This window comes from Melospiza georgiana, chromosome 10 (genome assembly GCF_028018845.1).
Source record: "Melospiza georgiana isolate bMelGeo1 chromosome 10, bMelGeo1.pri, whole genome shotgun sequence".
In the NCBI taxonomy this organism is placed as follows: Eukaryota; Metazoa; Chordata; class Aves; order Passeriformes; family Passerellidae; genus Melospiza; species Melospiza georgiana.
Genome location: NC_080439.1, coordinates 18,402,659 through 18,430,589, shown reverse-complemented (window position 1 = coordinate 18,430,589; position 27,931 = coordinate 18,402,659). Strand labels below are relative to the sequence as shown.

General features: G+C 40.7%; 1 protein-coding gene across 1 annotated transcript; it reads right to left on the bottom strand.

Annotated features, from left to right (window-relative positions):
• SLC25A36 (solute carrier family 25 member 36) lies at positions 1–27,851 on the bottom strand. The gene is made up of 7 exons (XM_058030970.1): positions 27,698–27,851; positions 18,393–18,563; positions 14,583–14,660; positions 11,883–11,983; positions 4,533–4,599; positions 3,111–3,400; positions 1–2,404 (listed from the first exon to the last, which is right to left on the bottom strand). Exons 1-7 carry the CDS (start codon positions 27,736–27,738, stop codon positions 2,211–2,213), a joined length of 942 nt encoding a protein of 313 aa, XP_057886953.1. The 5' UTR covers positions 27,739–27,851; the 3' UTR covers positions 1–2,210.
• Positions 27,852–27,931: the final 80 nt, after the last annotated feature.

Genomic DNA, 27,931 nt, shown 5'->3' with positions numbered 1-27,931 from the left:
TACTGCATTTATTTATCTGAACAAAAGCATCACATCAAGGCTTAGGTCAGTCATGAATACTCCAGTCTTTTCCTAGGGAGACCACTAGAAAAAGCCCACTTTAAAATACATTTAAGCACTCTTTCCACTTCTATGAAACAATCAAGCTCACCATGGTCACCCTTGGACCATGCTGTCTTTAAAAAGGGAACATCTTCCAAGCAGGGAAGTCAATACAGCACTGCAAGGTCAATGTACTTACTATGGGTGGCTTTTAGAGGATGAGCAATTAATACAGAGAATTACATTAAATACTCAAATACTTTGACACTGTATGGAAAACATGACAAGGGTCAAAATAAAGGAAAGCAAACGAGAAAAACCCAGACTGATTGTTCTGCAAGCTTTGAGGTTTTACAGAGAGCCTACAGAACCAGTGCCACAGAGATGCTATGGATTTACAGCATAAACTCCTGCACAGCTTACACAGAAATCAAACCACATGCTTTGTTTAAAACCAAACTGCATATTGCAGACATGGTTTGATTCCAGATAATCAGTAAGAGGAAGAAAGTCATAAGCCCTAAGAAGGCCACAAAGTGCATAAGAAGTCATTCATAAAATAAAGCCATTGCACATGATGCACAGTTCAAGTGTACTGAAGTACCACACTGGAAGAGCTGAGAGCACAGTTCTGTCCATGCCAGTGTAGCAGCATTTATATGGAGAAAGCTATTGACCCCAACTTATAAATTATCTTCCTCATAAGGACAGTGGATGCAGACTGAGAAGATATCTGTCTGTAAAGCTGTAAAACTTCCTGTAACATTAAACTGCTTGACACTCCAGTTGTATGATTTTGGAAAATTGTGTAAATTATGACAGCATAAACCAGCTAAGCCTCACTGCTGAATGCAGGGCATTAATGTGCAATTGGCTTACAGAACAAAACCAATGCCTGACTAATCAGACAATGTGGAGGCCAAGGTTATAGCCCAGTACACAGGCTCAAGCTGAGAGAAGTGATACAGCATTTATGAGGGGGAATGCTTTCAAGAAAGTATTATTTACAATTTCTCTATCCTTCTGCACAGAGCCTGTCTGCACTGACAGGATCTATCACAACTTCAACTGGTTTCTGCCTTCTGGTCACCCTAGCCACAGTGATATGTGTTCTCCCCCAGTACTCCCATATAAACACTGGTAACCCAAGGCAGGATTTGCCAGATACTTACAGGTAATACAGCTCGTGCTCAGGCAGCATGAAACTAAGTGAATCCTGTCTTCACAAATGGGAAGCTGGACTAGTTGAGATTTCTCATCACATTACAAATGCTTAAAAAGGCTATAAAGTGGCATTCAGCAACTTCCTTAGCTGTGTGAGTGACCTGAACATATTGGCAAGGAAAACTGATGATACAGGACAATGTTTCATAGGCCTCTCTGACTTAAGAGAAGTTCCAGAAAAGGAAAAGTATGATGCAGCAGGACCAGAAGTCCACATACACCAACATGAACAGACCAATAACCTGAAGAGTTGAACAATCAGACTCTCTCTCATTAACCCACAACACTGCTCAAACACCAAAGAAAAAACAAAACAAAAAAATCCAAACCAAAAAGCTACAACAGGTATCACCTTTTGTAGTGAAGAAATAACTGTTCTGGGTCCCTGCACCTTATTTTGTCTTGAGGTAGCAACATGAAAAACTTCACACACTTACCACACTACCTCAGTCTCTCTATGAATCTTCAGAGCAACTAAATGGAAGTTTCAGGTATAGAAAGCTATGAAAGTACTCTCTTGCCCATTCCTCCAACAGGTTACCATTCAGTAAAACAGAACAAAAATGATGTAGCTGAGAGCAATCACTAAGAGAAGGTAATAGGACTGCCCAGCAACATATTTCATGTCCCCTCCCTCACCCATCAGGTCTCTGAAGATGACTCAATGGCTTTGTCTAGTTTAACAGATGAGAAGAAAAGAATAATTCTGAATTAAGAGATGTATGAAGGCATTCCCTAAGGGCCAGTTCCCATTTGTCACATTGACATGAGACCACACAATAAAGGCAGCAAAATTATTCAGAGTTGCCCACAATCAACCTTCTGTTTCATCCACAGTTGCTTGCTCCCAATACAACGCTCCTTTAGCCCACCACATTGGCATTGACATTCAGTGGTCCACTCCAGTCCTTCAGTCTTCCACCTTCTTCCACCTTGGCACACTGCTATCCATCAAGTAAGTAGACTACAACTTCATAGGTGGACATCATGATAGCCGTGTTTGGGATCTGTCTGATCAGGTGTGTAGTCAGCCCTCGGTACAGGGCGCCGTACCCTTCCTCTCGCACCAGCAAAGACAGTGTCTGGAAGAAAGATCTGTATTTTGTTCCCTCTTCTCTTAGTCTTGTTCGTACAACCTCTGGACAAAGAAAAACAGTGGAAAAAAAGAAAAATTGAGTGGTTACATTCACCACTTCCCATTATTTTTCCCAGCAACCGATCAAGGAATTTTACACAAAAATACCCCTCCCCAGGTTCTCAATCTCACAACTGCTCTTTAAAAAAAAGAAAGAGGAAGACAAAGAGCAGCAAACCAAATATGTGTAAGAAGAGAGCAAGTATTAGGTATTTGACTAAACAAGGCAAGTTCATTTGGTTAGCTACAATCCAAAAGAGGACTGTTGCTTGGGGTTACATTTTAGCTTAGAAGTTGACAGAAGTTCAGTACTCAGTTCATTAAAAATGTATACACAACTACTTTGCAGGAAGATCAAGTGCAATTGACATACAAGCTAGGCAGCCTGCATCCCTAGAAGAGATGGCACATTATGGAAAACTGCTGAGTATAATGGAAGATTCCAACTGAACAACTACCTCTTGGAGTACGTTGGGCCATACCCTGGCCAATCCCATGGCAAAATAAACATTGCCTAAGAAAAGGTCATGCTGGATATCCACTGTAAAGCACTTCCATTTCTGAATACTATACTCATGTTGACCTGCTACATCTGATATTCAGAGAGGGAAATGTTTCTGAGCAAGAAAACCAAAGTTGGCTACAAATCTCACTTAGACTCCCTTTGATGGATCTGCCTCAGGGTCTCAGCTGCCAACATCCCACTTACCATGGGGATATGCTATTGATGTTGCACACGTTTTGGAAGTGGCAGCAGCCATCATCATTCGAACAAAGTCCGATGCTTCTTTTACCGAATCTTCCTCATTGTCCATGGCACCAGCAGTCTTATATTCCAGTAATCTTTTCTTAATACTCTCATAAATGACAAAGTGAATAACAGTCTCAGATATGCCAGCGTAGGACGCAGACATTCCCCGGTAAAAGCCTCTAAAGCCATCCAAGCGATAAACTTTGCGGGCACACTCAAATGCGCTCATTCGCTTTTCTCCACGATTCCTACAAAGGAGAAAACAAGTCAGTGTCTGCAACCAGAGAGACTGGAAAATTAATTAAACAGCTTTGTAGTGACAACAAGACTTAGGAAATACTCAACACTGATGCTGAGGGGCTCCAAGTCACAGTCTCAAAGGCTTTCAGCACTAAACACAGGGAAAGCATTACAGGGAATCCAAGCCAAACTTCACACACTGACTAAGGACAAAGTATCACAGTGAAACGCTGAGCAGCTTTAGGCCTCCCCAGCTCTCACACAATAAAGGACTAAACTGCTTGGAAACAGACTCCCAAATGGATTATCAATGTCAGCAACTCATGAGAAAAATGACCATTTCCTTTAGCATAATGGATTTGCCCTAATTGTTGCCTCAATAAAGAGCTCCACAGCATTCAGTGGCTAAGAGTTAAAAGAGCAGCCCTCAGCATTACAGCTCTCAGCAAACAACAGGCACAGCAACCAGTGCAACACTGACAGCTGTTGTCTGATTGAACTAAGCCACTGCTGATGTCAAGGAAAATGCTCATTAGACACACCTATTTAAAGCAGTATTTGGCAAATGAAGTTTTATTCCCATTTTGAGCTGGCTCACTAAATGGAGTTGTGCATACTGAAGTAGTTAGAATACTGTACACAACTATGCAAACACATGACAACACTGTAGAGATGTGCTTCACCACAGCTGCAAGTGCAGGTACATGGATTGTGCCAGCAGAGGTCTGAGTGAGCAAGTCACAGAATAAAAATAAACACCTGAGGATGTTTAAAGCCCTTTTCTAAATATCTGCTATAATACTGTGTCCATATTTCAGGAATGTTTAGCTCAACAGCTAAAGAGAATGTATTACTGATGGAAAATGTAAGCATATGGTTGGTAGAACGTGATTTTAATGAAACTGTTAACCTTATAATTGATTACAAATTTGCCGGTCAGTCCACTACAGTGCCTCAAGCATGTCTCAGAACAGATTAAAAAAAGAAGTGATAGTGTAACTTGTAGAGAGACCAGCATCACCTTAGCAAATCTGAAATGCTGAATGTTTAAGAATTCATTTTATTTTGGAGTGCAGAACAGATTCACCAGACTTTAGTACAATGTTGTCACAGCAGTGAGAGTTCCTCTTGTCACTTTACCTTGCATCAAGCTGTAATCGTGTCTTCACCAACCAAATGGGATTAGTTGTTGTGATCGCAGTAAAGCCTAAAAAATGTAAAAATAACATAATTAGATGTGATAATATCACAAGAACAGATGCATCTAAATTCCAAATGCACACAGTTAAGGTACAGTGGATGCAAAAACTCGGACTATACTGATTTTGCTGAAGTCCCCATTTAGTGAATCCATACAGCCAATAAACACTTAAATTGTTTTTAAATTTTACTTTAATATTGAATAAGTTTGATTCTTAGCACAAGATGCCCCGTATAAAAAAAAAGCCAAATTAAGTACAGTTCTCTGCCTATCTAATACCAACCCTGTTTTGACACCACAGAACAGCAATGCCAACTAGACAAGTATCAGCCAATTGGGCAAAAAAGTCAATAAGAATGCATTGCAGAGAGAGCAATAGCAATTTGAGATGCTATAAAACATTGCCTCAATTTACTTTGTTACCTGAAATACAATCCGAGTTTAAAAGCATGCAGACTGAATAAATACTACTTTTGGTGCAGTTAAAAGGCATTTATTACTGCAAATTAGGAGACCTTTTAATACTGAACTATAAAGAGCAGTTATATTTGAGTGCTAATCTTTTATTTAGTGTTCAAAGCAGAGATTGTTGGCTGGCCTTGGGATACTTTTATAAGCATATGAGTGTTTAAATTGTTAAAAGTAAATACTATGACTTCTAACTATTCAGACAGACAGCAACTACTCAGGCTTGCATAAGGGCCAAGGATTAAAGCTTTGATTTTCAGTCCACTAAAGAAAACAGAAGAAAAAGAAAAAAGGAAACAAAAAAGAGAAAAGGAAAAAAGAAAAAAAAAAAGAAGTAAGAATTACTCTTACTTCTGCACAACTGTGGAGAGAGAGAGAGAAAGCAGAGTGAAAGGCAGCTCTGAAAAAAAGTAAAATTAAAAAAATCATCTCAAGCTGCAATACCACACATGCACCATCAATGAGGTGTCATGTCTGCAGGAGAGAATAGGAAAAGGGAAAAGCTGGAACATGGCCAGGCAAGAGATGATAAATTTAGACACTTGCTCTCTAAGTGACACACATGGCTGGTTTATAACTACAAAGACACACTGCCCTCCTGCACGGGGATGGACTGGGTGTGTGGGGAAGGACAGAGTTACCTTGCTCAGTGCATGGCTGGGGCACAGCACTTATCCAGCAACAGGCTATTGATAAGCTCTTCTATCAGATCACCAACAGCTCACAGAAACAGCTTTAGCAGAACTGGTTGCATACATGGTACTCCTGCTCAATCACGATCTAGGTTTACATTGCACACAAAGGTCTGCAATACTCAGAAATGCCAGGGGATCTTAACTGTTCTAAGGTTTGATCTGTGCCCACCCTCAAAGCTTAAACAGGTCATTATGGTTTTCAATTCAGGTTCTTAAAAAAAATTAACAGATTTGGCAGCTACTAAGATTGGGCTGGTTTTCTACACCAGAAGAATGAAAACAGATTGGAGGGTTCTCTTCAATTTTCTAATTAAACAGATTTTTAAACTGGCTCAAACTACTTAACTAAGCAACTTCCTATGGTAGATAATAAAGATTTGGCATTGGCTTTTTTTTCTGATTCACTACTCATTCTTCCTATAAAGAAGTACTGAGATATAGCCTTCACATAATGGAGTGAAATCCGAACAATCCAAGAGTTCTTTATCTCTATTTAATGAAGGCAAATAATGATTTAAAAACTCAAAGCACTGGGGAACAACTCTGCCAAAACAAGGCATGAGATATTTTTAAAACACGTGCAAAACAGGCTCTGTAGCTCAAGCAGCCATAACCTGTCTGACCTGACACTTCATGTCACAGAAACTCCACTGATTCCAGTAGTGCTTGAGCCTGAGTCATCTACACTGAAAGGAAACTTCATTCTTGCATGGTTTTATTTCTTTCCACTGGCACTAATAAAGTTTTAATTTTGTTTGACTTCCAATCAGAATCTTTGTGGCATGAAGTGCACTAGGAAATGCACAGAACTGTAACAAAGGCTTTGAAATAAGGCGGGGGAAAAAAAAATCACTCACTTTCCCTACCAAGACATCTTCCATTAAAGGCTTCTGTAAAACCAAAATTAGTTCTTAAGTCTCTCCTGGTTCTTAATCACAAGTTAACAAAGGCAAACATCCTTTTGCATTCCTATTAAAGGAAGAATTTTGTAACTCTTAGGCTGTAACATACGGTCTTTCTCCTTCATATTCAACTCAAAATAAGGCTGTCTGCAAATCCTGAATCTGGAGCAGGCAATGCATAGGTGCCATCAGTGGTTGAGTAGAGTATATTGGAAATTTCCAGTGAAAAGTGGTTGGCACAGGATGCAGTCCCTATTCTACTCAAAACTGGGGTCACTAAGCATTATTTAGATGCAGCACCTCCAACAGTAGGAGCAGACACTCAGCAACATGGCCAGTATTTTTTCTCATGGCTGTTACAGGCCTAAGCTGACAGTTCAAACCAAAGTTTTCAAATCAAAGGGCCTTCAATAATTCAGGTTTCAAGGTGAGATGACTACAGGTCAATTCTTACACTTAATGTAGCAAATGCAGTTAGTTGAAGAAGAACAAGGAATTGTGTGGTGCTGACACCAAGGAAAGCCCTCCAAAACATGAAACGTATGATTTAGGATCCTTGAGAAGATAAACTTTGATTTTTAAATACAGAAAATCTGTAGCAAAAATATTTGTTAAAACAAACTTTGAGAGCTTTCAACAACTGCCATGAAGAGCAATCAATTGTTTCCTTTTTTCTTTTTAAAAGCCTTAATGATCTTTATAATACTTCACAATACCTATTGATGTGTTGCACCCTCAAGAAAGATCCTAGATTCATGACAAGTACAGATAAATCTGGCAATACTACAAACTTCTGTAGTTTTACTTTATCCCAGCTTCAGACAGAATTATCTCCATCTACTTTTTCAGCTACTGACAGGTAAGATCCCAGGTATTCCCATTATGCATCATATTTCAAAAGGATAGGGTTGGTGCTTTTTAATCTATAAGCCAATGTAATTGATACAGACGCATGTGAACATGGAATGATGAATTAAAATTTAAAAGTAGTAAAATAAAAACAAACCAAAAGAGTAAACAGAAAGAGACAGAAAGGATTATATACACATATTAAAAAAGAAAAAGAAAAGAGGTCTTTGAAATAAATGTGACAACACAGAATATCAGCTGCAGCATTTTAAAGGCAGCTCTGGGATACTGGGGAAAAAACCTCCCAAAATGCCTTGTTTAAACCCAGTAGGGGCTTTGAGTTGACCAGAGCTAAGTGGAGTAGCAGCTCTCAGTGAAAGGTATTTCCTACCTTTCCCTGAAGGGCACAAAAAAAAAAAAAAATCACTCTAAACAGAGCTAAGGAAAAGTGATGTCTTTGCACAATGCACATCATCTGAGTTCAAGCTAGAAGTGTGTTCCCCTTACGGTGTTTATTCAATAATATCACAAACCCAAGGTGTGGTTCTTACACTAGAGGCTGCAAGAGACGCTCAGTTCAGTACTCACGAGGTTTAAGTTAGTCCATATTGCTGCAGGAAGTGACCTGCGGAGGGGGAGCATGAGATGACACGATCTCACTCTTTTCACGGGAGAAATGTACAGTAAATGCCTAAAATAGACACAGGCTTTTCTGTATCATAACAACAAGCAGTGACCTCATCAGACACAAGTGTACAAATCGAATCCCAGCGGAAGGATTTGTCAGTTATTGGGAAATCTAACTGTTTGCAGGTAAAAGTTTAGGAAAAAAAGAAAGAAAAATAATCAAAACAGGCCACAGATATTAAAATAGATGTGTAAAATGCACTGAGTACTGAAATTTCTGCTCATTTGCAGCAATTTAATTTTATACCTCCAAATACTTACCTATATAGAAAATTTAAAAGTGAAACCTCCTCCTTCCCTGCTCCCTTGAAAATCCTATTCACTAAAGCTAGCCTAGTCTTAGGACAGAAAAGATGCCTTATGAAATCCAACCTTCTAAGATCAGTGAACTAAATATGCATTTTATTTGGCATGAATTAACTGTGTACGTGGCACTAGAAACTTACAAAGAAATGCATCTCTAAGTAATAAAGTAGTCCCAATTATTTTTAAGTAAATAAATAATAATTTTAAAAATCTGCATTTGGGTTGGTTTGCCAGTAAAACTCTAGAAAAAAAAACAGCAAAAGCATACAAGGCAAAGTAGTTTTGCAGCAGATTTGCAACCATGTTGTCTGATTGAGGCTGTGAATCATTAAAAAAGCAAACAAGAAAGCCATAAGGAATCAAGTATCTCACTCAGTTCTCTACAGCTTTTCTTCTCTGTGGTGAGGGAGGTTGAGTGCAATGAGAAGGCAGAGTTTACAGTGAATCTGAGAATTTAGCCTAACTTGGAAATGTCCAGAAATCGACTGTCTTTGCACAAGCAAACATTCTTGTACCAAGCTCAGATATTTTCCCTGCCCTAGTTTGCAAAAAGAGAACCATGTTTATGCTCAGGAGTAAGCAAAAAGGATTGCTGAGTACTTCATGTCAACACAGATATTTTTGGTATGAAGGGATGTGCTCTATATGCTGGAAACTAGCACAGCAAGAAGGCAGCATTCATTTCTGTTTGCATAAGGCATCAGTTACTAATATGCAGATACTTTACTCTCCTTAGAATAAAATAAACTTAGTGGAAGAACCTTCAAACCATAAATACATATTTTGAGAATGAAGAATCAGGCCTAAAACCAACCAACAAAAAAAATATGCTTAAAATACTATACATCAGCTTTTCACTCCCAAAACCACCAAGTGCACAAAAGCATCCTTATTTAATAATGACATCAGTCTAGCCTGAGACATGTATTTGCACATTATACAAATAAACAGAATTTAAAGTTGGCTGAAGTTCACTATTTGCAGTACTTTAATAAAACAATGTTACAACTATGTTGTTTAAAAACATATTTTTGCATCATTACTGTATTTTGCAACCTACAGGAAAAGCTTTGTAAGTGCAGATCTCACATCATGCTGAATACATATTAGACTTTATGAAACAGGAAGGTCATATCCATAAAAATACCAACCCACCAAAAAACCACCAACAAAACAACAACCCTCATTTAAGACTGAATTATTTAATTCCTTACTGAAACCAATGGCAGCTGAAAGAGAAAAACACCAACACTGATTATTTTTTTGCTAATTCTGAAGTATTTATCCACCTCGCCAATTTTGAAATCTTAGGTTCCAAAACCAATATTGCAATGATCCGATGTATTAACCTGTCAACTAAGTAAGAGCTCACAATTGATCTTGTCCCTATTATTTTACCATTTCTTTAAGGTAATTTGCATTATACAGCAATACAAACCTTGCAGGTAAAACTGTTAATAGCTGGTTTAAGTGCATTTTCTGAAATATATTAGAATTACAAAAACAAGGTTAGCACATTCCCAAGAAAGCACTGTTAATTTTAACTGCAGAGTCCTTGTCATACATCAGAATAACATCAGAAGAGAGAATTGAAATGTTTGTCAAAGAACCTGAGAATTTCTGTACTGTGCAGTGCCAAGACCTATGGTGTGAGCCTGCACTGAGCACTGTTCCACTGACTGTGGTTTAGAAATACAACTGCAGAACCTGGGAAGTGTGAGGTTAACAGCTCCAAGAGCTGTTCAATGTTAGAACTTGTACACAGAAGTAACAAAAGGCAAACAGCAATGAAGGCTGAAATCCATTTCCCAGTTTACTGCAGCTGCATGTACAGATGCACAACACCAACCTTCTGAAGGGAAGCAGCTACAGAGCTCCACGACAAACCACAGCCCGAGGCTGCAAACACCCAGGAAAAGGCACTACAGCACATCCCCTCAAATGTGCTTTAGAGAATGAGGGCAGCAACTTCCCAAGATGAGGAACACTCAGAATCTTCATTTGTCTGCAGCATTGCATGAGATGCACAAGTTGCCTTCAATTGAGGACAGACCTGTTTGTACTCCCCACGCTATCCCCTGCCCCCAAATTGAGGACATGTTTTATTCCCTTGACAAGGACCTGAAGACTCTTCATCTTTCTTGATGCAATTAACTGATTAGGCTGAACTCTTCATTAAATCCCTTCCATCCCATTCCCCATGCTGCTCACCAACAAACAAAACCACTCACTTCTAGATAAGACCAAGTACTGCCTTGTCTTTGTCTACTTGGGCAAAATAAAGGAGCTCTTCTTATACCCTAAAGATTGAAAACTGTCACATTTCACGTGCCAGAGATGAACATTAATGTCTTTTAGGTATAAAGCTAATGTCACTTAGATTTTATACACTATGTATCTCTATATATCAGATTATTAGCAAGCATAAAAATAGAAAATAAATCCTATTCCTTATTCTGTTATCACACCTTTATCAGTCCATTGCAGATTGCCAGTACTCACAGACTGGCTGTAAAATTTGACAGGACTTAGGAACTTGAACAATTGTCAGGATTCATCTGTAAAGTGCCCATGGCCTATAAAAAACCTCAATATTTGTTTTTGTGGAGGAAAGGCACAGGCAACAACAGATAAAGTGTTGCCAACCCATGTTTTGATTTTATCAGCACAAGTCCATGACCATAACTCAGCTCAGTTGCCTTTAACTCCCCCTTGTTAATGACCACAAAGCACAGAATATTCAAATCAAGCAACAAATATTTGTAGCTGCCAAAATACACCAAAGTCACACTGCAGATATAAAATAGAAATTATTTCTACAGAGATGAAAATACATGAGAACTATGAAAAATCTGCTCTTCTCTGACTTTTTAGTGGCAGAGCAAACTTCTCATAGACTGGTAAATGAGCAAAGGAGGAGGGATTGTTACATATAATTTACACAAGTAACTGCAGGCACATTTCTGAAAGACAAAAATAATTAAAATATACAAAGCTGTAGCAGAGTGGGTAAAAAAAACTGATTAGGAAGATTTAAACCAGGAGTCAGTGCAAAAACACTGTTTATAGCTTACAGAGCAACAAGTTAGTGTTTTGAAAGGTTACATTTTTCATTTCACAAATTTACATCTGAAAAAGCAGGCATGGATGTTTTCTAGAGAAGACTGCTCACACACAATGCTATTTATCACTTAGTGCAGTTTCATGCATACATTTTCCAGAGAGACTGTTTAATGCCAGGCCAAGGCAGATAACCACTAAAAAGGCATCATTCAATTACTGAGCACGGTCTGTTTTGTTGGGGTTTTTTTTCCATATTTATTGTCACCTCTCATTTGCAGATATGACTGTAGGATGAAGCTACAAAGTTACAGATCCTTACCTGCCACACCAGCTGACATCATGTGTACCTGGGTAGAATCTGGATTGAAAATATTGTTCAACTTTTCCTTGCAATTTGAGTAAGCAGCAAAATATATTGCTCTAAAATTAGAACAAAATCCAAGTTAGATTATGTTTTACATTTCAAAATTCTCAACAAGCAGCACCACTGACTTCACTGGGCTAAAACTCCCTTCCCCAGTAAAGAACTACTCAAGGATTCATTCTTGCAAAGTAGTGGGACTATTCTAGGAATGGAAATAAAGACTAAACATGACACTTAACTTTTTTTTTCCACACAACAGCTCCAATTACCAATTACTGAGGGGAAGGACAGATAGTTTGAAATATGGCACTGATTTTTGTGACACTAGGAAATTCAGCCAGAGAAGAAAAACGCTGAAAAAGTTTTAGTATTCTTCAACATAAATAATAGAACAAACTTTCTCTAATGGACCTAAAGTCATTTCAGTAGCAGGGTAATTTGAAGAGAACTACCAAGTATGCAGCTTCTTAAAAGAAACAAACAACATTCCTATCACTATAGCATTTAACATTTAAATGTTGATAACTTGACTTTACAAATATTTATACTTTAAATGCTAGAACAGCTCTGAAGCTGTGATGCACATTTTGTTTCCAGACTTCTGTATTTATAACAGACACTGATTTTTGTCTCTCAACACACCATGAAAAATGTTATAAACTTGTGCTACACAAGTCTGTGAGCTGGTATCCAAACAAAGCTAGGCAAAGTCAGCAACCCAATTCAATATATTACAAAAAATGGTTGCTTTCACTCATTAGATCTAAAAAACTTATTTTAAGCACATATAAACCTCACACTTTGGGTTGTAATTCAGTTGTTTTAAATCTACAGACACCCCTCTGCAAGAGGAAAAAAAACCTATGTGCCATTTTCCCAAGCAGAACATTAACCTCATTAGCTGGGTGAACATGTTTTTCTTTATTACAAAGAAGATAAAGTGCTTGCTCTATGGGTGTAATTTCTAAAATGGAACCTGAACTCAGTTAAGTACACTGGATGTGTTATGAAATATGCTTCTCTACAGCTTATTTAAACAAAGAGCTGATGTTAAATCCACTTAGCTAATGCTTAATTGAAATGAAGTACTGGTTGCAGACAGAATCAGCCAGAGGGAAATGAAGATGTGCTTATAAATAAGGTTTACACACTACATCAAGCAGACATTTTAGCAAGCTAAGTATTTCACCTAGGGGAAGAACCAAAGGGAAACAGAAGATTTAACATATAATTAATTGAAAAGAAATATATATATATTTTCCAACTGAGGATGTTCTTCATGGAGGATAGTCACTTATGCAATGGATCCAATTCCTGGATAAAAATTGCTATTAAAGTATCAATAAAGATATCAATATTGAATATTTGGTAGAACAGACTGATCTATTGTACAAAAGCACAGGCTCTCCAGACTACCAAGTGCTGATATCCCATAGGTGTCAAGAACAAAAATGCTAATGGGTTTACTTCAGCTTTTCCAAAGGGCAGTGCTAAGTTAGTGATCAGAAAGCACTTCTGATATTCCTAAATCCTTAAAAAAACTGCTAAAATAAAGATAACCTAATTATTTCATTAATTTTTTTTCTTATTTATGCAGATGATCTAAAGAACATGACCTCATCAGAACTAAAGTTCAGCTTAGTAGTATTTTTCAGAAATATCCAAATACTTCAAACCAGTAAAGTTAAGATAATCTCCAACTGAGTGTGCAGAATATAGGAATGTTTACTCCTCAAACAAAAATAAATAAAAGCAGGGCACTAAGTCAAGGAAAGAACAGAACCTCTGTGGAATATAATCCCTCTTCTCTTAAACAGAGAAGAAAAAAAAAAAAAAGCCAGGAAACAACTTCCAGTATCCTCATCCAGCCTTAAGAATATATTAATTCTACACAGCTTTGTTTTATACTCTTTCCATGTATTCTCCCATTTTTGGGCTGAACTTCAGCTGACAGCTCTATGTAAGGATAAATTCAAACTCTGGCAAAATGTTCTCTCTCTGCCTGCCAGCAGCAGCTGAGGAACTGAGTATTTGTGCTGATGCAGAGCAACAGACAACAACACCACCAGTGCCAACTAGATCAGATTTACATCCTGCACTGCCCCAGTACCCTTTGGGGCCCAGACACTGCTGGATCTGCTTTCCCTGGGACAGCTGCAAAGTCTCTTCTCCTACCCAGTGTCTCACCCTTTTTATATCAGAACAGGCTTCCTCCTGCAAGGGAGCACCAGGCTGTGCTTCACCAGAACTCAGGAAGAAGACCCTGTTTTGTGTTTTGAGGCTTCAATCACATAATTGCTTTCTGAAGATGATGGATTAACTGAAAGTCAAGTCTACCTTTGTATTTTCCAAGATCCAAACTTGTAGCTTACATGTGAAATTCCTTAAGATTTTTTCTTTTTAACTGGACAAAACTCTGCATAAGGGATAGCACACAACATTAAATACTATTCAATAGTACATAGGATAGGAAATGCTGAGACAGCTGGAGCTCTGGAGTACTTAAATGGCTCAATTCCTCAGGCAAAAAGTTACCCCAGGAACCAAAGGTTACTTGCTGCTAATTAAGTCTTTACAACTGCAGATGCAAGACTTACTTCAAATACACATTAAAGCCTTTAATGTATTTCATTTATTGTGCATGTTTGTATTTACCTGGAAGGAGCAACGCCAACTAAATTAGGACCCAGCCCTCTGAACAGAGAACGAGGACCTTCATTTTGCAAGATCATCCTAGAAAACAAGAAGACAATACTGTAACACTCAGAGCAAAATTAAGGAATGCACTAACCACCAGAACTACATCATGTGAAAAACTTTCATCATTACTGGCAATAATACAGAGAAGACCACAAAGAAAATTAGTCATTTCCTAGAATCAGCATTAAAAATTCCATTATTGCTCAAAATACCACGAAAACCATAAACCAAATGCAGAAATAAGACTTGAGATCTCGATACAGATTTAACTTATGTAGGAACACATATACACACACAGAGTTGTCTGTTAGGAAGTTAAAGAAAGTCCTTGAATCAGGGAGAAAACACTAAGCATGGAAACATTGCCATTCATGCAAGTTTTAGATTGTTCAGGAGCAAAACCACTTAATTCTGCACTACATTGCTTTCACCACCCTTCAGCTCCCAGGGTTTATGAACTTGGAGTGGGAGGGCAACCTTGCACATTTGTGGAATTTACAGGAAAGCATGGTAAAAGCAACTTGGGACTTCAAACAAGGCATTATCAGTCCTTTAGTTTTGCAATATGGATCCCACATGGTTGGGGATTTTAGGAAGAGCTGAAGACCTATGCAGCAAGGTACCCTGGCACAGCAAGAGACGGCATGAATATTCAGTTCTAGTGAAATCAGTCTGCCCCACAATCTAGATGCTCATTACATTGGCATTTTAAAAAGTATAGTAGGACATGGGAGGAGAAACAAGGACTACCTGCATCCCATTACTGGGAATTGCTCTAGCAATTACTTTAGAACCAGATTTAAAGTTAAGAATTAACTACATGCCCAGATGCTACAAAACAGAATCCTGTGCTTACTGATTTAGAAACAATGGTAAAGGTACACAAATAGTTTTGTATATTTCTTCTTCAAAGAGCCATGCAGGTAAATGACAAGTCAATTACTCAATAAAGCCTTGTATAAATGGCCATTTTGTTTGGAATTTACTATCAGAACAAACAAGTGAAAGCAATCTATAGCACTAAAAGAGATTCCAAGCCTATTCTGACTTCCTGATTTCAATGGTGCTGATTCACCATTGCTCTGCTGCTAAGTCAAATTAAAAGTTTACCTTTGCTTCCACTAAGCAAAAATAAACCAGTGGCCCTGCAGCTACCACTGCTTTTCAGGAATACTGACATTTCATGTGTCCAGCAACATCCCAGCTTTTGGTCCATAACAATCAGCTGTGAGTTCACTATGTGGGCAGCATCACTCCACAGCAGTAATTGGAATACTGAACACACATTCAAAGACACCTTGGAAATACAAATGATTTGGACCTGTCTGTCATGATGAAAGCATTTTAATGCCTTGAAATGCTGAACCCAATTAACAGGACCTGTATCCACTTAAACCACTACTACCACATCATGTGTTACACAGGTATATATGCACATATAGCTAGACATGTATTCAATGCAACAGGAATCTCAGTGTCTTTGAAACTTAGGAATGAAGTGTACCAGGTCTGTTTGCTTCTTTTGGATCTACAGTCCCACAACTTGACAGGGCAGCAAAGAGCTAGAGAGAGGTTGCAACAGACAGGATTATAATGGAGGTAGTTACTGATGCTGTTTTGCATTCAGACACCAGCTGGAAGAGTGCCAGAGGCTGCACTGAAAATAAGACACAAACTTCTTGCATTAAAGAGCAGATCCCAGGGCCTGCACTTGTTTATTGAGAGCAGTTAAGGGCAAATCCATGGTTGGAAGAGCAGGAAAGTGCTCCATACAGCCTCAGCTGACTGTCTTATGTCACATGGAGAGCCTGCACTGGGAGGCTCATGAGATTTCCATTAGCAAGACCTCAGGTTTAAATTGTGCAACATGAATTATGAGAAAATGTAATATGACATGCAATACAGACATAAGAGAACAAAAGAATTTGCTTTTGTTGCCTGAGAGTAGTCACCTGTTTTTCTGAGTTTGTTTCCTGACAGAGATGCCTTTCAAGTCACCTCCACTGATGCTCAAGATGCAGAAGTGATTCTACAGCAGTCAGTTCACTGAAATTCTGACATAATTTGCCTGAATCACTCTGTTTTTAGACTGAGTAATGTGAGCCTGGAGCACTGCACCAAATTTGCTATGACACAATCAAAGTCTGACAGCTATGAGTCAAAAAATATCCAATGACAGTAAGGGCCTGACAGTGACAAAGGAATCCAGTTTTACTTCCCCACTAAACAGCCCTAACGTTAACCAAGAGTAATTATGTCCTGCATGTATGTGCTTTTATTGTCATAGTCCATTGCCATGTCATTTGGGATTTTTTCATGTTTACTATATTTAAAGAACTTGAAACCCAGGCTTTGCATCTCAGCCCTTTGAAAATGGCCTGAAAGAAAACACAGCTAAGCAAAGAAGAAAAGCAGCAGAAGAGATACATTCTTGTATTACAGATGAACAGCACATGTGAGAGGGCAATCGTAAAGACAAACTAACAAAACAAATAAGTCAATAAATTTCATCATGGGCTACCTCTACCTCAGTCTGAATTTGCTTCCTGGGAATACCAAGTTATTTTCAGTTTCATTTAGGGCATAGCAGGCTTCTAGCAGAGAAGCATTACAAAAATACACCTATTCAGCCTGCTATTCATTGATATACATTTCTAAATGAAAAATAAATTCATAACCAAGCATTCAGAAAAAGGCTGAAGCACTCTACTTCCATCAAGAGAAGCCACTCAGTCAAGCAGATCTCCTTGCTGGTCACAATCCAAGCCTTTCTTTCCCACATACCTGTTCCCAACATGCTCACCCATCAGAGCCTGAAAAAAGAGCCATGAAAAGGCTCTGAACCCAAACTTTCATGACAAGAATGGTCTTCCATTCAAGGAGCTATATGGGTACAACCCCCATTTAAGCAAATCCTATGCTCTAACCAGATTAAGTTTAAACCCTACACTTCAACTGCCAGAAGGAGCTCCCCACAAACTACTTCTTACTAATTAATTAAGAATAGAAGTTGTCAAGACTCAACCAACTTTCTAATGCAAGAAGCAGCAGCAGGTCCCTCCTGTAGGAAATGTCCCCTCATCCCCAAATGCTGAGGGTACCCCCACCCTGAACTGACCAGTCAGAGTCCCCCAGGGAAAGTGAACCCTCCCTGTGGGCCAGACAAGCAGTTTAACTGCAGGATTACAACTTCCCTGCTGGCTCCTGAACTACACAAAAGCACAACAAACAAGGAAAGGCAGCCCCCATTCAGTCAGGAACTACACAAAAACCACAGATCACTGCAAGAGCCAGCCTCAGCTATTTCTTACAAGCTCTAAAAGAATGTTACAAGTCACACATCCAACAGAAGATATTCAAAGGCAAAAACAGTGTGGGGGTGGTGAAAGCTGAAAGAGACTAAGAAACTGAGTTAATTTTAATTGCCTCCATATTCAGTAACTTCTATGATTAGGACACAAAACAGTTTAAAAAAAGTCTTATACTAATGCTTTTTCAGGATGAAAATAGAAGTCTGGCACCCACAAAATTAGTGAATTTTGGGGATGCAGTTTGGAGCTGTGAGTTGTACAGGGTACACGTGCTCTGGCTACTTCAACATCCAAACTCATTAAAAAAAAACTGGAAACACAGTTAAAAGGCAAAAAAATGGAAAATCATCTCCCGGTAGCATAATGACAGATATACAAGTCTGAATCTTTTAAACAGATTTTTATCTCCTCCCTCCCCAAAATGAAGCCAAGCCCTTGTGCCAGGTACACTCACTTCAGACAGTGGAGAGGTCCAGGAGAAACTCTGGCTACTCGGTTGACAGTAGCACCATTCAGAGTGTTGAGATGAACTTCAGAGATGTACAGAGTCACAGAGGAGGACTGCAGGCGTGTTTTTACAACTTCCAGTGGACATGTCAGAATTGCACCAACAGTACCTCCACATCTGCAAAGAGAAACAGGATCATGTTTCCAAGGGAAGAAGAAACTGAAGGATACATTCACATAGAATTGACATTACAGTCAACACAGTCCCACTGCAAAAAGTGAAGAACCAATGGGAACATGTGTGACAATGCCAGTTATGTGCCCTTGAAGGCAAGCAAACTGCTAAGTCAGTCTGCAAACCCCACAACTTGAAGTGAAAATTTAAACAGACAAAATGTAGCGAAGGTGCATAGTACACACTGTTCAAATCAGTTCTGGAAAGAAGCTCAGTAGCTTCAATGTTTAACTTCTTATGATAAATTTTACCTTTTTCTTTAATGTTTAATGTGCACCTGACCACAAAAAAGGTGCCAAAAATCCTTAAGGGCAGAAAAGATTTATGCAATCTGCACACAGGACTATGCGTAAAAAAACTAAATTGGTGTTGCAATTTAGTAACATCTTCAAAAGCCTGACTGTATTTCGGTCATTGCATCACAAAAGCAGCGATTGTCCACGTGCTTCCCAAGCTCTGCCCACTTCAGCAAGGCTGACCAGGTACTGCAGAGTAGAAACTGCAAAGCCAGAAGAGCTCACGTGGCTGAGCAGGTGAAGACTTGCTGAGTTTGCTTCAGTCTGTCTCTCATTCCTGAGAGCAAACCAAAGCAAGCCGTGCACAACTCGTGCTGACAGCAGTTCCTGCCCTTGTGCTCAACCACAGGGCAGCCAGAGCACTCTGCCCTGCCCAGCTCTGCTCACAGCCTTCCTGGCCTTCAGAACTCACTTATTAATGTCTGCAGCCCTAGCTCTGCAACTACAGAGGGGAAAACAGCAAATCCACAAATTCTGAGTTCCAAGACAGTCTCTTGAACCCTTTCAGAGATCAGTATTCTAAACATTGCTAAACATCCTTTTTAAAACTATGGCCAAGACACTACCTATCTCCTTTAAAAAACAAATAAACAATCCAAGCAAAAGAAGCAAACCTAGATTTCAGTTCAAGTATTAATGCTAACTACGGCTCAGTCTGAAATCCAGTAAGACATAAATACAATTTGTACTAAAGTCAAAGGGCCCATATTTGCTTCCCCTAATAAATATATATAATAATATATACATAACAGGAAGTGCTTGATGCTGACAAGACAGTTATCAGCTATTTTTTTTCTAAGGCAAGAAGCTCAAACACTTCCAAACCCTTTAATAAGCTGTAAGCCTGTTCAAGTACTTCTAGCTTTTTTTCCAAAATGAAAATGAGAGATCAGCCCAAATTAGGAGTAACAGCTAAGACTCAAGATATCCTATAAATTTTCATAGGAGGGTAGTCTGATGACTCCTCTACCACAGAGAATACAAAAAATACAGCACTGCATCCTACAAACCTAATCTGTCTGCATGAAGTGAACTGAGAGTAGAGCTGCCAAGTAGAAGTTGGATGGTCACTTAACACTGCATTTAAACCCAGTGACCTAGAGGTATCCTATTACTAAGCCTAAAGGCATCCTGCCTGTTCCTAGCTCCAACATTAGACTGAAGTCTTTTCTCTTTCAAGGTTTAACTGAGGTAAGATATTGAGTTTCTTTGCCAGTCTGGAAAGAAGTGTTATCACAGGAAGATGAAAGAGTCTTTCAGTGGGTGCTGCACACATGCAGTTCCAGCCTGACACAGACACTAGAGCAGCCTGCTCTGAATGAGCAATTCACTTGCTTCTAGCAGTAACCTACAAATAGACTTATTTTAAAATTAAGAGTTGCAGAAAGAGGGTAGATATGCTAATATCTATTTTAGCCAGGGATGGAAATAGTAAGAGCTGGTAATGTGAAGGTTCAAAACAAGAACAGCACATGAGAAGCACACATAGGTCAGCTCCCAAAACAATTTGACCTGAAGCTACTGAAGCTCTAAAGCTCTGAGACAGACAAGGTTGTGTTTCCTGCAGTTCAAGCCAGACCCCACTCCATGGTAACATGCCTCTGCAGACAATGAGGGAAGTTGGCTTCAGAGTTTACTTCCTTTCCTGCAACCCCTCCATTTCTGTTCTCCTCGAGCTTACTCTCTTGAAAACTTTTCTGCATTTATTTTGGACAGGTTACACAAGAACGTGTTTTCAAGCAACAGTAATCACAAGAGAAAGCACAAGGTATAATTTCTATTAATGAGATAAATGCTATGGAAGTAGGGAAGAAATGAAGACAAAAAAACTTGATCTGCATTCTTGAACAGGGCTGAGTTTGGAGCCCTTACCCCTGTCACTCCCCCCCCCTCAGAGCAGAAACATTTTCTGAAGTTGAAGATGAACACTGAGCTGGAGCTCATGCCCTGCGTGCTCCCCTGCAGCACACCCCCATCACAGGGACGTCTGAGGGCAGCACCGCCACCAGACACTCGGGGTGGTCAGACACCTTCCCTCAGCAGGGGATTCCCGGGCAGGGGCTGATCCACAGCTGCTCTGTGCTTGCTGCTCCGGCTGCAGCAGGCGCTGGGCACTGGGAGCCAGCACAAAGAGCAGCAGGCAGCACCACGCTCACAGGCATCCTACACAAGCAGCAGATTCACCTGCCTGCCCTTAAGAGCCTTTTCCTGCACCACATTCTGCCATTCAAGTAATTTCAATTAATCAGCACCCTTGGCAGTTTCTTGCTGTTGTGTTTCTTTGGTTAGGCTTTTCTTCAACAATTAAAAATGTCTTCACTGAACACAAGAATATTTTCAGCGTTTTCCACTAACTATTGATAGTTTGAATTAAAATTCTTCTCTGTCCCTGATCTTCAAGATCTCAAATTTCTTCTTACAGCTGAAGAAAGCTAAGAAGTTTTACAGTGCTGTGTGGTTCTGTAATGTGAGTCTTGGCAAAATCCCCAAATTCTACTTCTGTCAAAGTAACACATCACTTTCCCAGCCCTCAAAAAGCCCCATATAACAGAGACAACATCTGAAACGGAAGGAGTGAAAGAAATGTTTTGATATGTTGAGGAACCAGAACTTTCTCAATGGTCACAAGATCCACTAAATCTGAATTACAAAGGCACAATCCAGTAACTACCCTGACTTGTCTATTCCACTTGACCTTTAAGATAAACACCTCAAGGCTCGACAAAAATCTGTTTATGCAAAACTGTCAATAAACAGAGCTTGTGGGTAAACAAAGAAGAGAAACAATTAAAAATATGCACTCTGTACAAATAAGCAACTTTTAAGAAGCATAGCAGCTGTTCTGTTACAGCATCAAGGACAGTGGATTTTACTTAGAAATGTATTTCCAAGCCCTGCTTATTTAACACACTCCTGGGAATACCCCCAGAGACAGCTGCATTTCTGTGCTCAGTCCTGGCAGGTCACTGACAGCCAGCCACCAGCTCCAGCCTACAACAAGTGCTCTATAAATGGCCAGCAGATTGCTGCTACCTTTCCTGCTCCCCTCCTCCCTGGCTCAAATTAAGGGGAATACTTTTAGTTTGTTGTTTAAAACAAATTAGGAACAGGAACAGTTCAGAAAAAAAATTTTTTAGCAGTTTGAAAAATATGAGATTTCTTCCCAAGAATGCAGATGGGATTTTGTAAAACACTTCAGAAATTTCTACTACCTAAAACCACTCTGGGCTTGAGTTTCTCCAGTCATGCATGCACCAGGCCCCAACAAATGTGACTTGTAGGAACATTTACTAATGTGTAACTTTTTCTCCAGGATTAAATGAATTTCACCTGCTGGAGTAAGTAGGTGAACAAACACACTCCTGCTGACACAGTATAAATGGGAAGGGAAGAATGGCAAGACTGACACACTTATGTCTGAAGGCTTACTGCAGTTTCCAGGGAATGCTATTCAGAAAACCACTTGCTCTTTTTACCTATCCTAAATGTGATATTTGCCTCTAATCAATGTTTACTACAAGCCTTCTTCAGCTTTACCACTTGAGTATAAAAAATCTTGCAAAGCTGACTTTCAGCAAAAATACCTTGATCATAAAAGGGTATGAGAATCCACCTGCAGGCCCCAAGTAATTTGAAGGGCAGAAAAGCAGAGATCACTAGGTAACTCCACAAAAATAAATACATTGGTTATAAAAGGGAAACTAGAATCCCACTATTAATATAGTCAATCTAGAGAATTAAAATTTCAACTTGAGCCTTCTTGTACAAGCTAAGAGATGTCACATTCAGTGGAACAAGCTACATGGACATCACAAGATAAATTTATCATCTGCAGGATCACAACAAACCTAAAAGAAAACAATAAAACCAAGAAGCATTGTCTACTTGACATCTCTTTAACAGAAGAACCTGGGAAGATGGTCATGTCCTAAACTATGGAGAACATTTCTCCTCCAGAAAGCACATACTGAAAAGAAAAAAAAAGCCCAACAAAAGAAACCCCAACCACCACAACACATTTAATTTGATCCCAACTGGTGAGTTAGAAGACCATCATCTCACTGGTTTAACAGAAACAAAACTGGAACTATTGGGCTTTAAATTCTCCTAACTGTTCAAAAGGTACAGCTCTGACAACCATTTTCCTCAGACACCTCTGCATTATTTGTGTGACAATCCAAGGAAAAAGACACACATGCTTCACAAACCTAAACCTGTTTGGCACTCAGATCCCAGCTTCTCCTTCCAGACAAGGCTACACAAGAAACTTTTCTCTTATTATTGCAAGGTTAAGGTATCAGCTGAGGAGTCCCTGCCCTTGTCCAGAGCAGCTCAGTGTCTGCTACTGGTACCTGTCAGCCCTGCAGGTACCAACAGAGACAGCTCCAGCATGGATGAGGGTCTCAAATTCAGCCATGGACTGACTGAAAGTGCCATAAAGCAGATTGATATCCCCAATGCCAGTGTAGCCTGACTTCCAACTAACACTGTCAGTGCACATTTTTTAAAATCCTTGAGATAATGATGCATTTTATGAAAACCAAAGCCATGGCTGTCTAGTGCTAGTTTCAGATTCACCTTTCACAGCAGCCTCAAAGACTTAAAGATAAACCTTGACCCTGTTATCTTGGGTCTACATTAAATCATGTATTTCACCAGCTACTTATCTTTTCTGTACTAAATGAAAGTTCCATGCAAACACTGGCTGTCAAATGAAACAGCATGTAAACTGAGCTCAAAATTCTGTCAAAAAAAAAGTATCCAAACCACTTACAAGCAGAACAGAACTTTTCTCTCTTCATCAGTTACTGCAAATTCAGGTTCCAAGTCTATCAGCAGTTTCATGCATGTCTTACAACCAGAGTAACTTGCACATCAACAAAGCTGCAGCTTTGGATATTACATTTATATTATCAGCCTTCAGAGAGTATAGAAGGACTTCAGCAAGTACAGCTTTCAGAAACAGCATTCATTAATCCTGAATTTCCAGGGTTTTCCTGGTGTAACACTGTTCAACTGGAGTTACTAGCAGCCACAAACCCTTAATCACTCTACTCACTGATTATGTTTCTTTGCTGAAACTTAGAAAGTGTAAGTTAAGCTCACATCCATAAACCACAAATACTAATCAAACTTGTGGTGTGTAATGAACAGCATAAAAATAAAATCCCCTGATGTTCTGCCACACAGAAACTTACAAGTGAAAACAGGAAAAACACCACCAGGGGATCAAGCATCACTGGGTTCCATTATCCAGAACAAACATCAACATGAACAGTGTAGCCTTTATTAAGAGACTGGGTAAATCAATATTTACAGTAACATTTGTATTAAGTAAAAACTGCTCAAAGCATCTAAAAAGAAATGTGAGAAAAATACCAGTGGCACAGTTTCTCAAGTACTGACAGCAATTTTCAGACAATTTAGTAACCCCATGGAGCAAACCCCAAGCTTTAAACAAACATTGTCTTATTTCACACAAAAGTGTATCTGAATATAAATATAACCTCAAGTTTGGAGAGAAAAGCACTAACCTCCTTCTCACTTGCTCTGAAATACATCCAGAGTTATGCCACAAATGTGTTTTGGGGCAGAGAGGAGCTGAGTGCTTGGCAACTCAGTTATGGCTCAAGGGGCTGTTTCCTGAAATGGTGTAAAAGAGCCCCCATCGTCACTATACCTGCTACACATTATTAACAAGCTTCTGAAATGAGGAAACCCCAAGGGTCTCTTACCCTTCCTACACACATTTCAGCAGTGTCTGATCTTGCTGAGAACTCACACACTTGTGTTAAATACATTTTCTGTAACTTAACCATTTTAGCCTCTGTAGGGATTTGCTAAGAACCTCTGTCAGACAGAGTATGATTACATCTACAGACCAATTTGAGACAGTTCTATAATCAAGATAAATAAAGAAGTTCCTCCCTATACTTCCTCACACACTAAATTAGAAAAGAGCCAAATTTCTGCAAGAAACACCAAGAGTGAAGAACAGCAGCAAAGCTGAGACTATCCAAGTGTGAAATCAGAAAAGCAGCTGTCCACCTCCTAACCCAAACCCCTCCTTTTGCTGAGGAAACAACACTCACACAAGTTCTCTGCTCTGATGGAAGTTTGTATGATACACCATCACTGTCATAACCTTCTGGAAATGAAGAATAAATCATGAAAACTTGAACACTATTCTTGTAGCCAACACCTGAATTTTCACTGTATGCTTGCAAGGCAGTACATCTAAAACATATTAATCTTTTCTATATAGCAAAACATGAAGGTCTTCTACTACTTTTTAAAATGAGTCTAACAACTAAAAAAAGCAGCTATACTTACTGCTTGAACTAAAAATGTTCATCTACATCCCACATTTCAATCACATGACTTTTTGATTTAAGAATGAAGAATGTTGAATAAATAGTACCTGAGTTTATACTACCAACATAATGCCTACAGTGATAACAGCTGCTGCTTGACTAAGTGGGAGAAAAAGAGAAGATACACAAAAAATCCCCACACACAAAAAACTCCATACAGCCTAGGCAGCTACAGAGAAATCCCAGCATAGCCCCACTTATGCTACTAAACCAACAGTGTCATCTGTCAAAGTTTCATTACAGAAAGCAGGAACTGAAAAATGAACTTGAACATCTGGGGATGGAAGAAAAAAAGGCACCAGCAGATAGAGATAATCATGTTGCTTCCATAGAGGCTCTGGTGCAACTTGAAGGCAAACAAAGCTACAAAGCTTCCTTCCTCTAAGTCTCACTGAGGATTAAAGATCACTCAGGTGATCTGCAGGGCACCAAGCTTGCAAAGTCATGAGATGACCCCAAAAAACTCTTCCACTGCCAAATGTGACCAAATAGACAGTGTTAGCTTGGCTGAACTAAGGTTACAGGGCACATGTGGCTCACACTCAGCCTTTAACCCCTGACCCAGCTGGCCAGCACCTAGCCATCGACCAGACTGCTCTGCAATAAATAGGAATGAGCAAGCTGAGCTGAGCAATCCTCATCCGCTCTCAAGTTTCAGGTTTACAAACCTGTTTCTGACATAATGCACAACTCTGCTCAGTAATCCCCCCTGTGCAGAGCTGTCAAACTGAAGGGCCACAATCAGGCACCACTCACAGAATCCTTATGGCTGGCAGGGACCTCTGCAGATCATATTGTCTGATGTCCCTGCCAAGGCAGGCTCACCTGGAGCAGGTAACACAGGATCACGTCCAGGTGGGTTTGGGATGTCTCCAGAGAGGGAAACCCCACAACTTCCCTCGGCAGCCTGTTCCACTGCCCTGCCACCCTCAATATAAAGAAGTTCTTCCTCATGTTGAGGTGAAACTTCCTGTGTTTTAGTTTATGGCCTCTGCTCATTGTCTTGTTGCTGGCACCACTAAAAAAAGTCTGGAACCATTCTCTTGGCACCCCTTTGAGATATTCATGTGCATTAATGAGATCCCCTCTCAGACTGGACCAGAAAACAGGCCCAGCTTCCCCAGTCTGCTCTCACAAAGCAGATGCTCCAGACACCTCATCATATTTGTAGCCCTCCACTGGATTCTCTGCAGCAGCTCCTGCTATGGCTTTTCTGAATGCTTACAAGGATTGTTTCTGCAAAGTCTGCAGAAAACAGTACACACTAATACATCCTGGGCCTCCTGCTGCATAACCACTCTCCTCTTAAACAGGGTGCAAGAAATCAACAGGATGAAAAAGCCCCCACACAGGCCCTGGATCAGGTGTACAATACTCCAAAGTGTGCCAGAAGCAGAGAAAGTACTGACATGTGTCCAAGTCACTCAGACTTGCCCAGAACCACTGTTCCTCCACCTCACACACCTCAGTCCAGAAGCAGCAAGCTCATTTTTGTCTGTGAGGAGCACAAAGGGAAATCCCAGCTTCAAGCTCTCTCATGGGATGCAATGTGTGTCCTCTATCACTTCTGTACAGTCATGCTTACTACTTAAATACAGTACTACAACCAAGGACCCCCAGCTTCCCCTTTTAGGCTGGGTGCCCTTCCCACCCTGCCCCTGGAAGGACCACAGGCTTCACAAATACAACAAACGCATCTTAAAACCTAAAAACATATATTTTGAAACCTCTTTAATAGCTGTGAAGATACAAAAGTTACCTCAAACCTAACCAAGGCTACATCCTTATTTCTGAGTACATTTTCGCCTCCCGTTTCCTCTGCCTTTGTGGCCGGAGGGCTGGAGGTGCCACAGCCCCGCAGGGAAGGGCAGCGCACCCGGGAGCGTTAGAGCGCACGGACACAGCGGCTCCATGCAGAGCGTGCCCAGCGGGCAGCGCCGCCACGCCGGTCCCGGGGCTGCTTCCTACAGTGGGGAGCCCCGCACGGCGGGCCCTGCGTGCTGCTCCACCAAAACGCCACATCAGGGCCAAACCCGGGAATGCGATCAGAGAGAGGGGCTGGTTTTACGGGAAGCCTCCACCCCGCCTCCCCAAGGGCCCGCGTTCCACCCGTGACACAACGCAACACCCGGGGCCGGGCCCGGCCGCGCGCAGCGGGCCCGGAAAGGCCTCAGGGCACGGGACGGGAAGAGGAGCACGGCCCGCTCCCTCCTCCCCGCGGCCCCCCGGGCACGGAGGAGCGGGGCAGCCCCGCAGCCCTACCCAGGTGTCCCCAAGCAGCCGTTCCAGGCCGCCGCCGCCGCCCCCAGGCCAGGCCAGCCAGCGGCGGGCACGGGAGCGGGGCCAGACCCGAAGCGCAGGGAGGAGAACAGGAAAGCGCAGGAGCGGCTCCCGGGGCTTCACCTACCCGCCGGCAAAGAGATGCACCAGGGTGTCTCTTTGGCTCATCCTCGTCGCCTGCGCCCGGGCGGGAGGAACGCGGTGCCGGGCGCTTCCGCCCCACACTTACGGCGCCGCTCCTGGCGGGGCTCAGCATAAATACGGGCGGGCCGGCTCCGCCTCCCGCTGCCGGCGCGGCTCCGCAGGCACACGGGCCGTCAGGGAAGCGGGGCCGGGCCGGTCCCGCCCCTCGCCGCGGCAG